The following is a 12,670-nucleotide window of genomic DNA, read 5'->3' on the forward strand; positions in this document are numbered from 1 at the left end:
TTAAACAAAAGTTATTATTCTATTTTGTTTTGTACGGTTTCCTTGCCTGAAGAGCTGAGACATGTATTAGGTAATCCCAATAAAGAGAAATCTGCATTCAGAAAACAGTTTAAAGAGTCAAACATTAATTAAGATGGGGTCTTCTATTTTTAAAAGGATTCTTTTGTGTACATTCAACCAGCTTTTCTGTAGATGTATATTTGTATTTACAAACATTTTATAAAGTTTCATGACTAATTACAAAAAATTCATTTGTGATTCAGTATAGGAGGCAATGTGTTGGTATGGGAAGAGTGTGTATTTTGGAGATAAGACATCCTGGGTTTAAATCCTGACACCAATGTTTACCAACTCTTTAACCTTGGGTAAATATCTGAGTTAGTTTCCTAATCTGTAAAATGGGGAATAATAATAGCTACCAGGCAGGGATATGGTAAGAATAAGAGACAATAAGAGGTGCTACTTTTGCAAGTGCCTAGCACAGTGCACAATATATAGTCAACGCTCAATACCTACTGTCTTTCAAAGGTAAAGTTATTTAGAAGGCAACAGAAAGTAGATAGGATTTTGTTTTTAACTAGTTTTTCACCCTGTTAATATGATTCAGAGGGACCTCACGTATAACTAAAAAAGGGTTCTAAATTCCCAGCAAAGAACTAATGCAATTCAGAAACCAATCTCTTCATTACGTTTTGCTGAGAATCAGGGAGGAGATTCTTTTTTTTTTTTTTGAGACGGAGTTTCGCTCCTTACCCAGGCTGGAGTGTAATGGCGCGATCTCGGCTCACCGCAACCTCCGCCTCCTGGGCTCAGGCAGTTCTCCTGCCTCGGCCTCCCAAGTAGCTGGGATTACAGGCACGCGCCACCATGCCCAGCTAATTTTTTATATTTTTAGTAGAGACGGGGTTTCACCATGTTGACCAGGATGGTCTCTATCTCTTGACCTCGTGATCCACCCGCCTCGGCCTCCCAAGGTGCTGGGATTACAGGCGTGAGCCACGAGATTATTTTTTAGAGCCTAGAAGCTGGCCAGAGATTGTGGCATCCTTTCATATGAACTTCATCTTCTCTACCGCAATCTCTTAAAAAGTAGTTATTTAAAAATCTGGGGCTAAGTGCAGTTGCTCATGCTGCAGTTCTAGCACTTTGGGAGGCCAAGGCAGGAGGATCACTTGAGCCCTGGAGTTCAAGACCAACCTGGGCAACATAGTGAGATCCTGTCTCAAAAAGAAAAGAAAACACTTGGAAGTTTCTGGAGGACAGGAACGTTCAAAATGACCTTAGAAGCACAAGCCTCTATTTTGGGAATAGAAACAGGTCAGAAAAGAATTATAGCCAATGTTAAATACTGGAGTTGAGAATAGATATGAAACTTACCCACAGGAGACAGTGCTAAAAACAAAATACAAAAGAAAGATCAATGGAGATTTTCTAACTTAAGGAGAACCCACCTTCCAATAATATCCTTCCTAGGTAAAATCAGAAACAGGATTTGAAAGGAGCATAAAACCCTCTGTTTCATCCTCAGGAGTGTTGCTGGCCAATGCTCCACATCCCACTCCACAGAGAGGATTATTTTTAGGATGCCACTTAGTTAATACAGGGATTTGAAATCAGGGGTAGGTGATATCAATTCTACTGAAATTCGAACTATTGCATTTTCTACCTTTCTCTGTTCTTTCATAAGTCTTGAATGCGGTCTTCTCCAAAACAGTTTTTTGCTCACTGTTCTGGTCAGTTTGAAAAATGTGTATTGTTGGTCAATTACCGAAATCACATCTCGTCCTGACACATATTCTTTTTGCCAGTCTTAGAGGATTTTCTTTTTTAGTAAAAATTATTAGTTGGCAGATTATAGCACAGAGGAAATAGCCTCTGTTGTGATAGATTAGCTGGGAATATATGCTGCCAATAATCTTTGGTAGTAAATAACTAGAATCAAACACTAGACTATTATACTTTGTTACAAAAGGAAAATAGATAAGAATTAAAATTGAAATACTTGTTGAAGAAATATTGACTACTCTAAGGTAGAAGAACTTGTAATACAAGAACAGTTGGGAAAAAGAACATAAAGGTCCTAGACACAGAAATAGGTGAGGCAAGGAAATGATCCAAACTTACTGATTTTTCCAGAACTGTCCACTGAAATAGACAAAGGCAAACACATTAGTAGGTTCTGGGCTTTCCCTTCTTCCCAGTCCCTAAGCCTCTGCATTGAGTGGGATTTGTGTCATTAACAATTAAATTTCATTTATTTAAATGTGAAGAAACTTCATTTCTCTTCTCCCTTCTCTTTGCCCATTGTAGTTTACAGAGACCTTGTGATAAGCTACCTTAAATCACCTTTACTTATCATTGATCATTAGCAATTTTGTCTAGAATGTCAAGATTACAATTTATAAAATATAGGACATATAATGGTCTTGCTTAGAAGATGTGCGCTAACATTATTTACTGACATTGTTTGATATAAAATTTTTTAAAAACTATATTTTTCTGAGACAGGGTCTCAGTTGCCCAGGCTGGAATGCAGTGGCACGAACATGGCTCACTGCACCTTCCACTTCCCGGGCTCAAGTGATCTTCCAGCTTCAGCCTCCTGAGTAGCTGGGGCTACAGGTGCATGCTACTGCAGCCAGCTAATTTTTGTATTTTTTTGTAGAGACAAAATTTTGTCATGTTGCCCAGGCTAGTCTGGAACCCTGAGCTCAAGCAATCCACATGACTTGGCTTCCCAAAGTGCTGGGATTACAGGTGTAAGCCACCATGCCTGGCCTGATATGAAATATTTAAGGTATAATTGTTACCAGGTACTGAAATATAGGTATACCTCTCATGTTGATGTTATTTGATAACCCTAATATAGAAAGCACAAAATAGGCTGGTGTGGTGGCTCACACCTGTAATCCCAGCACTTTGGAAGGCTGTGAGGCAGGTGGGTGGTTTGAGCCTAGGAGTTCAAGACTAGCCTGGGCAACATAATGTGACTCCCATCTCTGCAAAAAAAAAAAAAAGGAAAAAAGAAAAAAATTATCTAGATGTGGTGGCACATGCCTGCAGTCCCAGATGCTTGGGAAGCTGAGGTGGGAGGATTGCTTAGGAAGTCAAAGATGCAGTGGGCCATGATCACGCCAGTGCACTCTAGCCTGGGTGAGTGAAACTCTGTCTTTAAAAAAGCACAAAATAATAAGAAAGCATGAAGTTGTAAGAAAAATAATACCAAGATTGTTTACCAGAGATAAATATGTGGAGGTAGGGTATTTAAACCCTAGAGCAGGAGTTGGCAAAAGTACAGCCCATGGAATAAATCTAGCATGTTGGCTATTTTTGCATGTCCTGTGAGGTAAGAATGCATTTTACATATTTAAATAGTTGAAATAATAATAATAATATTTTGTGGCACATGAAAATCATATGAAATTCAAATTTCAATATCTAAAATAGTATTTTATTGGGACATATCCATGCTCATTCTTTTATATATTGTCTATATTTGTGCGACAGCAGCAGAGTTCAGTAGTTGTGACAGAGACTTTATGGCTTACAAAACTTAAAGTATTTGGCTGGGCATGGTGGCTTATGCCTGTAATCCCAGCACTTTGGGAGGTTAAGACAAGAGGATCATTTGAGGCCAGGATTTTGAGACCAGCCTAGGCAACATAGCAAGACTCCGTTTCTACAAAAAAATAAGAAAAAGTTAGCCAAGCATGGTGGTGCACACCTGTAGTCTCAGCTACTCAGGAGTTTGAGGCAGGAGAAGTGCTTGATCCCAGGAGTGGAGGTTGTAGTGAGCTATGATCGCACCACTGCACTCCAGCCTAGGTGACAGAGCAAGATCCTGTCTCAAAACAAAACAGAAACACCAAACAAACCAAAAAACACAAAAACCCAACAAAAACAAGCACAAAACATTACAAACATTTATAGAAAAAATTTGCTCACCCCAGCCCTACAGAGAACTAATGTACTAAAAATACATTAGGAACTTACTAGTGTGGACTTGAGGTACTCCTGAAAATCAAAACAAGAAAATGGGTTAATGGTAGCTTTTTTGGAACAGAAATATAGTTCTTTCCTACTCCCAATTCCCTAGTTCTTTTTCCTGGGATACCATCAAGACCTTTAGCAGAATACAATGAAATATGATGGGACAACAGATCCCTTGGTGGGTTATAGGAACCTGACACTTTCTACCACCTTCATGACTCTCACTGTGATTCAACTTTTTGTTGTCTTTCTAACTGAACTCTCTGCTTTCACTCTTGCCTCCCGGTCAATCCCAGTGCAGCAGTTAGAGGAACGCTTTAAAAGGATCAGCAAAGCACCTGCTTAAGATCCACCAATGATTCCCCATCTTGGTTGAACAAAAGTCAAAGTCACAACGGTGGTTTTCAAAGATGACCCTGGAAGATCTGTCCCTCCAAATCTCTCTTATAGCTTCTTTTCATGTCACTTTTCATTCTGTTCCAGCTATATGGTACTTGCTTTCTTGCTTTTCCTCAAATAGACTGGAAATGTTCCTACCCTAGGGTGATTTACTTGTTATCTTTGCTGATTGAACTATTCCCCCTTCAGATATCTGCATGGCTAAATCTCTCACCTATTTCACGTTCCAGCTAGTAGTTCTAGCAATCACTGAGAATGAGGTGTTAAACTTCCAGCTGTCGTTGTGGGTTTTTCTGTTTCTCTTCAGTTTTAGTAGGTGTTTCTTTTTCACTGTATTTTGAAACACTGTTGTTTGGTGCATACATATGTAGGATTTCTATGTCTTCTTGATGTATTGATATTTTTATCATGATATAAGGTTCCTCTTTTGTCCCTGGTAATTTTTTTTGCATCGAGGTTCACTTTATGTGATACTAATATTCCACTTCTGCCTTTTTTTTTTAATAATGCTTTCATGGCATATATTTTTCATTCTTTTTACTTTTATTGTTAAATTTGAAGTGACTTTCTTGTAGATAGGATATAGTTAGGTTATATTTTTAATGTATTCTGGTAATCTTTTAAAAAAATTGGTGTATTTAGACCTACACAAAATAAATTTGTGCGAGTTGCATGATTATTATGAGAGGCAAGTCCCAGTTCTTTCAAGGAGGGGAAGTCAGAAAAGGCTTAATCTCTGCAGCAGTAGTGGTCCAAGTTTTGATGTAATAAACTTTATGGAGGAAAAGACAATATCAATCTTTTTTATCTTGAATTCCATTTGAGTGTTTTCTTTGTTTGGATTTTGCAGTCTGTCCCTTCTTCTATTCTCACTTGCTACATCTTCTAATTTTTATTATTCCTACCTTTTATCTTTGGAGTTTTGTTTTGTGAACCTGTGGCTTCAGATTGTGATATAAACTTCTTAGTGTATTTTTTATGGTCTTCACAGCAGATTTTGCCAGCATTATTTCCTCTTGCAACTTAACTCTCTGACCAGAAGAACAACGTGTTTTTGGTCCTTTCTATGTGGTTTCTTGTTTCTGTGGGCCTTTGATTTATAAGAAAGAAAGAAAGAAGAGAAAAGAAAAGAAGAAACGAAGGAAGAAAGAAACACCTAAACCAAACCAAAATGAAAACCAAAAACAACAGAAGTGTCAGTGCAAATACAGGAATCAAGATGCTACAAAAGATCAGAGAGAACAGAGAATGACAGTAGGAGTTTACTGGTTGCTATTGGACCAATTGCTAAAAAGAAAATAAAACAAATTAGTTTTTTTTTTAAATTACGTACTGAGTTCCCATTGAGTGTCCACTTGGAACACCAGAAAATAGATCTTCAGGAAATATTAAATCTTCTGGGACTATGCTATCTCTTATTAAGTCAATTTTAACCCCACTTTAATAACTTAAATATTCAGTCCATTTTGGATGGCGTGTATGATGGGTTATATGAGTAAAGGTCACTTTTTCTAATGAAATAAAAAAAATATTAAACATTTTTAAACTAGGGCAAAAGGTCACTGGAGACTGGTTAATGAACGTTACTAACTTACATTTTCTCTTCATCATCTTCTTTTGTCTTTCATGTTTTCATTTCAAATCTCTACCATTATACCAGCTCTCATTGTATTCTTTTTTACAGTACAGAAAGTTTATTTGTAATTATGTTTTAAAATGTTTGTAATAATAATTTTCTAAATTTTTTCTTTCCGATAATCTCAAAGTTAATCAGAATTTTAAAGCTGGCTTGGGAAATAACATATGTTAGAAGAAACCTTTCAGATATTTTAGGATACTGAAGAATAGTAGACTTAAGAGAAAAGAAATTTATATATTAGGCTTACATCTTGCTATTACTGAATGTTTATGTCCCCCTCGAATCTGTATGTTGAAGCGCTAATCTCTAATGTGATGGCGTTTGAGGTGGGGACTTCGGGAGGTAATTAGGTTATGAAGGTAGAGTCCTCACGATTGGGAGTAGCATCCTTATAAGAAGAGACATGAGAGAGGTTGTTTCTGACTTGTGAGGATACAATAAAGCAACTGTCTATAGCCCAGAAGAGCACCCTCACCAGGAACAACATCAGCCGGCACTTTGGTCTTGGAATTCCCAGTCTCTAGACAGTGAGGGATAAATGTTTGTTTATCAATTTACGGTAGTCTATTATAGCAGACTGAACTGACTAAGACACACCCTACGCCAAAATACCAACAAAAAATAATGTGATTTTCTTAGGACATGGAGACAAACGTTCTTACTAGCACATTTCCCAGAGGTATTAGAACAGGGCAGAAAGGATGTTATAATGACAAACAAGCAATCCTAAGAGCTTACAGTTTCCAATCCTCTTCTCCAGTCCTAAATCTTTCGTGGTGAGTATCTTTAGAGTGCGAAAAATGTAGCTGAGATTAGCACCTTTTCTTTGTCTTTTCAGTTTTTATGAGAATTTAAAACTCTTCAAGAGTTAGTAACACTTATTTTAAGTTTTGCTTCTCCTTTTTTTCTTTATTTCAGTATCTAATCTCAAAATATCTGTTCTATTTTTCACTGTTCATTATATTCTTCTTCTAGATTTTCATTACTAAGTTTACTTATTCCTTACCTTACTGTGGCAGGCCAGGTCTCACTAACGCAGGCCTTTGTAACAACTGTTCCAGCACTGATGAGTGGTTAAGTTAAATATTGAAAACTGATAGAGCCAGGCTGGAATGTAACAAAAGCCCACCAAGAGTTTTACCTAGGCCTTTCCTGGGCCTTGCGGCATGACAAGATAATGAAGGAATTTTTAACAGGACCCATTTAGGATTAAAACAAATTTATTAGGGGTCTGAAGAAACTACTCAGGCCTCCACAAACAGGTTTCTTGGGGGTCTGAAGGAACTCCAAAAACCTCCATGATTTAGCAGGAGGCAAGATAAGGGTAATCACCCCAGCACCCGGACCCATTTAGATTAAGTAAATTTACTGAGGCTCCAGAGGAAGGTCTTCAGGACTCACATTTTAATCTTAGATTAGAAGAAGTTAATCACTTATGTCTTTAGATGAATGCGCACTTACACATGGACATATAGCTTAGAAGGTGTATCGGCTCTGGAAAACTTTGTGATTTTGAGTTGATCTGGCAAAAATTTCCAGGTCTTCTTTCTGTAGCCAGTTACAGAAATAAAAACTATCTTCTTTCCCAGTTCATCTGCATCTCATTATTGGGCCATGAAGAAAAGCAGCTTGACCTTCAGTTTGGTCCTGGAACATTACTTCAAAAAATATCTGAGCTATCTTATTTTAGGAATTCTGTTTTTTGATGTCAAGTCCATATCACATCTGTCCTCTTTATCTTTTGCATCAATAGATTTTTCACTTAAAATAAATAATTTTAGAAAATACAGAAAAATCTGAACACAAAAGAGATAGGGAAATTTGCCAATTAGGTTTTGAAGTAACATAAATGAGTACAACCAATCAGAGCATGGGAACCACTCTCTGTAGAAAGCTAAAGGACATAGAATTGCCAAGCAAACAGCAATGTTGTTGAGCTTTTGAAAATAACTCAAATTAATATAACACAACATTCAAGCTTCCACAAATTTAGTTCTAATCATATTCTTTACAGTGGGAGAAAAGAATTCCTGAGACCACTCTTTTAAGAGAGAAGCAGCAATGAAATACCATCAATCCCTCTGTTGTTTTTGTCTAGTGGCCCTAAGGCTAGAGGGCCAGGCTAGAGGCATGAGCCTACCCACAACTTTATATAAACTGTAGGTAACTAGAGTGGTGGGTGATAACATGCAGTATTAGGAATTATTAATATTTAGATATTAGTTTTCAGTTCATATCAAGCATTAAATTCATACAATTATAGAGAAGCATTATTTATGAATTATGAGCTAAGAGTGATTGTAATGACTCTTTTTACAATAAATTAAAAATATATTCTTTGCTCATAGGTCATTTAGAAAAGAGTTGAAATGTAGTCATTTGATCAAAACGGCCTTGTGTATGAGGCTGAAGGAATATGGAAAGCTGCTGAAAGATTGGCAAATTTATCAGAAAATCTCATTCAAATCAAAGTCATACCTCCACCTAATGTCTTGAAAACAATTTGTCTTAATGCTAGTGTTCCTAAACACTAGTTAAGAACAGCAAAGGTTTTATCATCTGACAAAAATATCCAGCTTTCCCACAACACTCAACGTGCTTGAACTAGCTAACGTCAGCTTAGAAGACGCTCTTTCTGACTGCCAGATAAAGGGCTAACCTATGACAGCTACTTCAGAATCCCATATAAAAACAGATCCTCTGTGGGGTGTTACTTTGAAAGAGTAGCAAACATGGCCTCCCTTGCTGATAGAGTCGGTGAGGCCATCATCCCACAATAATTGTAACATGAAAATTAAAGTCTATTATAGGTGCAGAGAGAGAGAAAGTAGGTATCAACATGTTTTTTAGGAAATTGGGGAAAGACAAAATTTCATTTTCATGGGTGGTTTTTGAAAATAGTGTTTCTCTTAAAAATTCTTTACTGAAAAGTGTGCTGAAGCAGATCACTGAAACATAGTAGGAGGAAGAAATTCAGGCATCGTTATATTCAAACTTAGATTTCATAATTTTGCTGTATTCTCTCTTTTGGCTGACAGACCCCATTTCTTCACTCTTTCTTTTTCTGCATTTTCATATTTATCTTGTGGCTTGATTTGTTGTTGCTAAAATGTTCAAACTGTTATCAGCACTTGTCTCTTCCTCATTATTTGTTTTCTCTACCAGGAGGGATTTATGCTTTATAACAATTTACGAATAAGTTATTCAATTGTTCCAGTAATGTGGAGCAAGAAGAATGGAACATCAGATTTGCAAGGAGGCGATTAGAAATAATACTAAATAGAGATAATACAAATAAATTTTTAGAGAGATTAAATAATTTATCCAAGGCACATATCTGGGCTTTTAGCTGGTATTTGGCTTCATTTCTGGTCTATTTGATTCCTTTCTTAGCCACTGTACTATATTTATTACCTTCACATCTTTTTACCAATTACCATCATGAAAATAGTTTTCTTTTGGAATTATTCCTTAGGGCGTATCTCTAGAAATAGAATTGTGAGTTTAAAGGATATTATGTCTTTATGTGTCTAGCATGATACTGCAAATTTGGTTTCTAAAAGGGTTCATTAATTTAAGTGGGATTGGTAATGTGTCAATATATAATTTTTATTGAAACATTTCCAGCATTTATTATACTTAAATTTTCCTCTTTATTGAGTGAAAAGAATACTACCTCAGGATTTTAATTTTCTATTGCTTATTTATTTATTTTTGTCAGTCATTGGGCATAATGTAGTTTCTAAATTCATCAGCAACTTAAAGTGATACTATATAGGGAGGCAAGGGGGTTTGGGAAGTATGCATGCAAAATTCTTTACTTCAAGGAAAATTTTCTAAAAGGACAATGGAATTAATAAATAATAAAATGAATAATAATTTACCAGGGTACTGGAGTAACCAGCAGAACAACATGAAGCAAAAATTAGCAGAGTTTTTGGATCAAGAATATAATTTCTTTCCTTGCTCATTTTAAGAGATTAACAAAAGAGATGTTGGAAGACAGCAAACCTCCCTTGAAATGTATCCATAATGGAATAAGAGATGAACATTTCCTTTGTAGTAAAAGGATAGTCTTAGTCTGAAGTGACTAAGTTTTAGTATTTATGTGACAACTGGTTTTAGTATTTCAATTTGGTAGAAAGACAGAAGGGGACTAACATATAAATATTTAGGTTATTAGTTTTCTTTCTAGTAGGGGGGTTTAAATACTGCAGTGAACTCTTAAATAATTGCAAATTTGAATGCTAACTGCAGTTTACCTCTTCCCAATAATGTGTATATCTGCTTTTCCTGGATTTTTCCTTTATTATCTCCATATTTGTTATATCTCACCCTATATATCTTTCCTTTCTGCAGTATGGAAAGTTTTTCAGATACTAGTCAGTAACCAAAGGGGAAGAAATTGGTCGACTGTATGCAAAGATCAATAAACACGGGCAGTTGTAGCACATTCAGAAATGAGGATAGTCTTTACTTTTTTTGCCTCCCTCCTCAGGCAAGAGTATATAACCTCTATTACGTTCCTTTTTTTTTTTTTGAGACAGTCTCGCTCTGTCACCCAGGCTGGAGTGCAGTATGCACAATCTCAGCTCACTGCAACCTCCGCCTCCTGGGTTCAAGCCACTCTTCTGTCTCAGCCTCGAGAGTAGCTGGCTAGCTGGCACTACAGGTGTGTGCCACCATGCTTGGCTAACTTGGTTGGAATGTCTTTCTTTCTCTCTTTTTAAGGATGCTTGATATGGGCCCTCAATCTCTTCTGGCTTGTGAGGTTTCTGCCAAATGGTTCATGGTTAGCTTGACAGGATTCCTTTTGTACATGACTTGTCCCTTCTCTCTAGCTACTTGTAAGATTTTGTCTTTCACATTGACCTTAGAGAATCTGATGACTATGTGTCTTGGGGCTGGTCATCTTGTATAGCATCTTGCTAAGATTCTCCAAATTTCGGAATTTGCATGATTATCTCTCTAATGAGGTTGGGGAATTTTTTGTGGCTAATATCCTCAAATATATTTTCCATGTTGCTTGCTCTCTCTCCGTCTCTTTCTGGGATTCCAATGAGTCATAAATTTGGTCTGTTTACATGATGCCATATTTCTTAGGGATTGTGTTCATTTTATAAAATTCTTTTTCTCTTTATTTTTGTCTGAGTTGATTTGAAGAACTGGTCTTTGAGCTCTGAGATCGTTTCCCAGCTTTGTCTATTCTGCTGTTAATACATTTGGTTGTATTATGAAATTCTTGTAGTGAATGTTTCAGCTCTAGAAGTTCAGTTTGATTATTTCTTAAAATGGCCATTTCATCTTTCAGCTCTTGTATTGCTTTACTGTATTCCTTAGATTCCTTGGATGGGGTTTCAATTTTCTCCTGAATCTCAATGATCTTCATGGCCATCCAGATTCTTGATTCTATGCCTATCATTTTAGCCATTTCAGTTTGGTCAAGAACCATTGCTGGGGAGCTAGTGCAATTCCCTGGAGGTAAGAAGACACTCTGGCTTTTAGAGTTGTTGGAGTTCTTGCACTGGTTCTTTCTCATCTGTGTGGGTTGATGTTTCATTAATGTTTGAAGTTACTGTCTTTTTTACTTTTATAATCTTTGATGCCCTTGAGGGGTTGACTATGGTATAAGTTGGTTTTAGTGGATTGGCTTCATTTCCGGATAATTTCAGGGCACCAAGGTGCAGGTTAGCATTCCTGGGCTGCATGCTCAAACCCTTGGGGGCTGGGACTAGCTGGGACAGCTTTTTCCTTTGTCCCCTCCAGGTTAAGCACCTGCTGTACTGGAGGAGTCAAGGTGTTCCTGGTTCACTGGCAGCAACAGTCTGGAGGGTGGTGGCAAAAATGCTTTGAAGGGTCTGTGGGGATTCCCCTACATGTATGTGCCTGCAGCCACCACCATACTTGAAGGGACAGGACACACTGCAAGAAGGGCTGGATCTTTTGCAGGTGGACACATTGGTGATTGGCTAAATTTGCCAAGAAGGCCTGCCTTCTTAGGGCTTCACAGTGTACTTGTTTTATTTGCTTTCTTTTTTCTTTGATATATTTAGAAAATACTAAAAAATAATATCTTAGGCATCAAGAGTCATACCATGCATAATGTAACATTTGTCACGTGTGCCCTGGGAGCTGGGTGGTGGTGGTGGGGTCACTGTGCACATGTGTGTCCACTGGCAAAGCAGCAGGGGATGCTTTGGGCAAATGTGCACTGGTGAATCAGTGCTGGGAGGCTCTGGGTAGGTGCACACCAGCAGGGGCCCATTTGCAGGAGCTCTCCAATTGTTAGGTGGCATCTGCCAGTTAAAGAACTATGGTGGTGGCAGCCAGCAAGCTTCTCAACTGGGCAGCTGATGCCACACTGCAAGCAGGTGCAGCCAGGCAGTGACCCTGGGATAGGCCAGCAGACAGGGGGCGCTCAGATCAGACTTACCCCTATGGGCAAGATAACCCTGCTCTGTTCAGGTCCAGTAGTCAATGATGTCTAAAGCCACCTAGAGGAGTATGAGGAGCCTGGGATCGTGCAGCCTCCTGCAGCTAGGATTATGGAGGCCCATTGTGAGAGCTGGCCACTCCATCCCTATTTCACTCACTACTTCCTCAGGAGCCACTCAGGGCCAGGAACAAGCCTTGGTGCTCCCA

The 12,670-nt window shown here is 37.8% G+C and overlaps 1 protein-coding gene and 1 long non-coding RNA gene across 4 annotated transcripts in view; one reads left to right on the forward strand and one right to left on the reverse strand.

Annotated features, from left to right (window-relative positions):
- LOC144582107 (uncharacterized) overlaps positions 1–12,670 on the forward strand; it is a 133,681-nt gene that overhangs the window by 91,205 nt on the left and 29,806 nt on the right. The window lies entirely within an intron of this gene.
- Positions 1–12,670, reverse strand: part of TSBP1 (testis expressed basic protein 1) — a 51,611-nt gene that overhangs the window by 6,426 nt on the left and 32,515 nt on the right. The window contains 2 exon segments of the mRNA XM_054254668.2: positions 2,125–2,145; positions 3,994–4,014. Coding sequence (XP_054110643.2) covers positions 2,125–2,145; positions 3,994–4,014 — 42 coding nt within the window.

This window comes from Callithrix jacchus, chromosome 4 (genome assembly GCF_049354715.1).
Source record: "Callithrix jacchus isolate 240 chromosome 4, calJac240_pri, whole genome shotgun sequence".
NCBI lineage: Eukaryota > Metazoa > Chordata > Mammalia > Primates > Cebidae > Callithrix > Callithrix jacchus.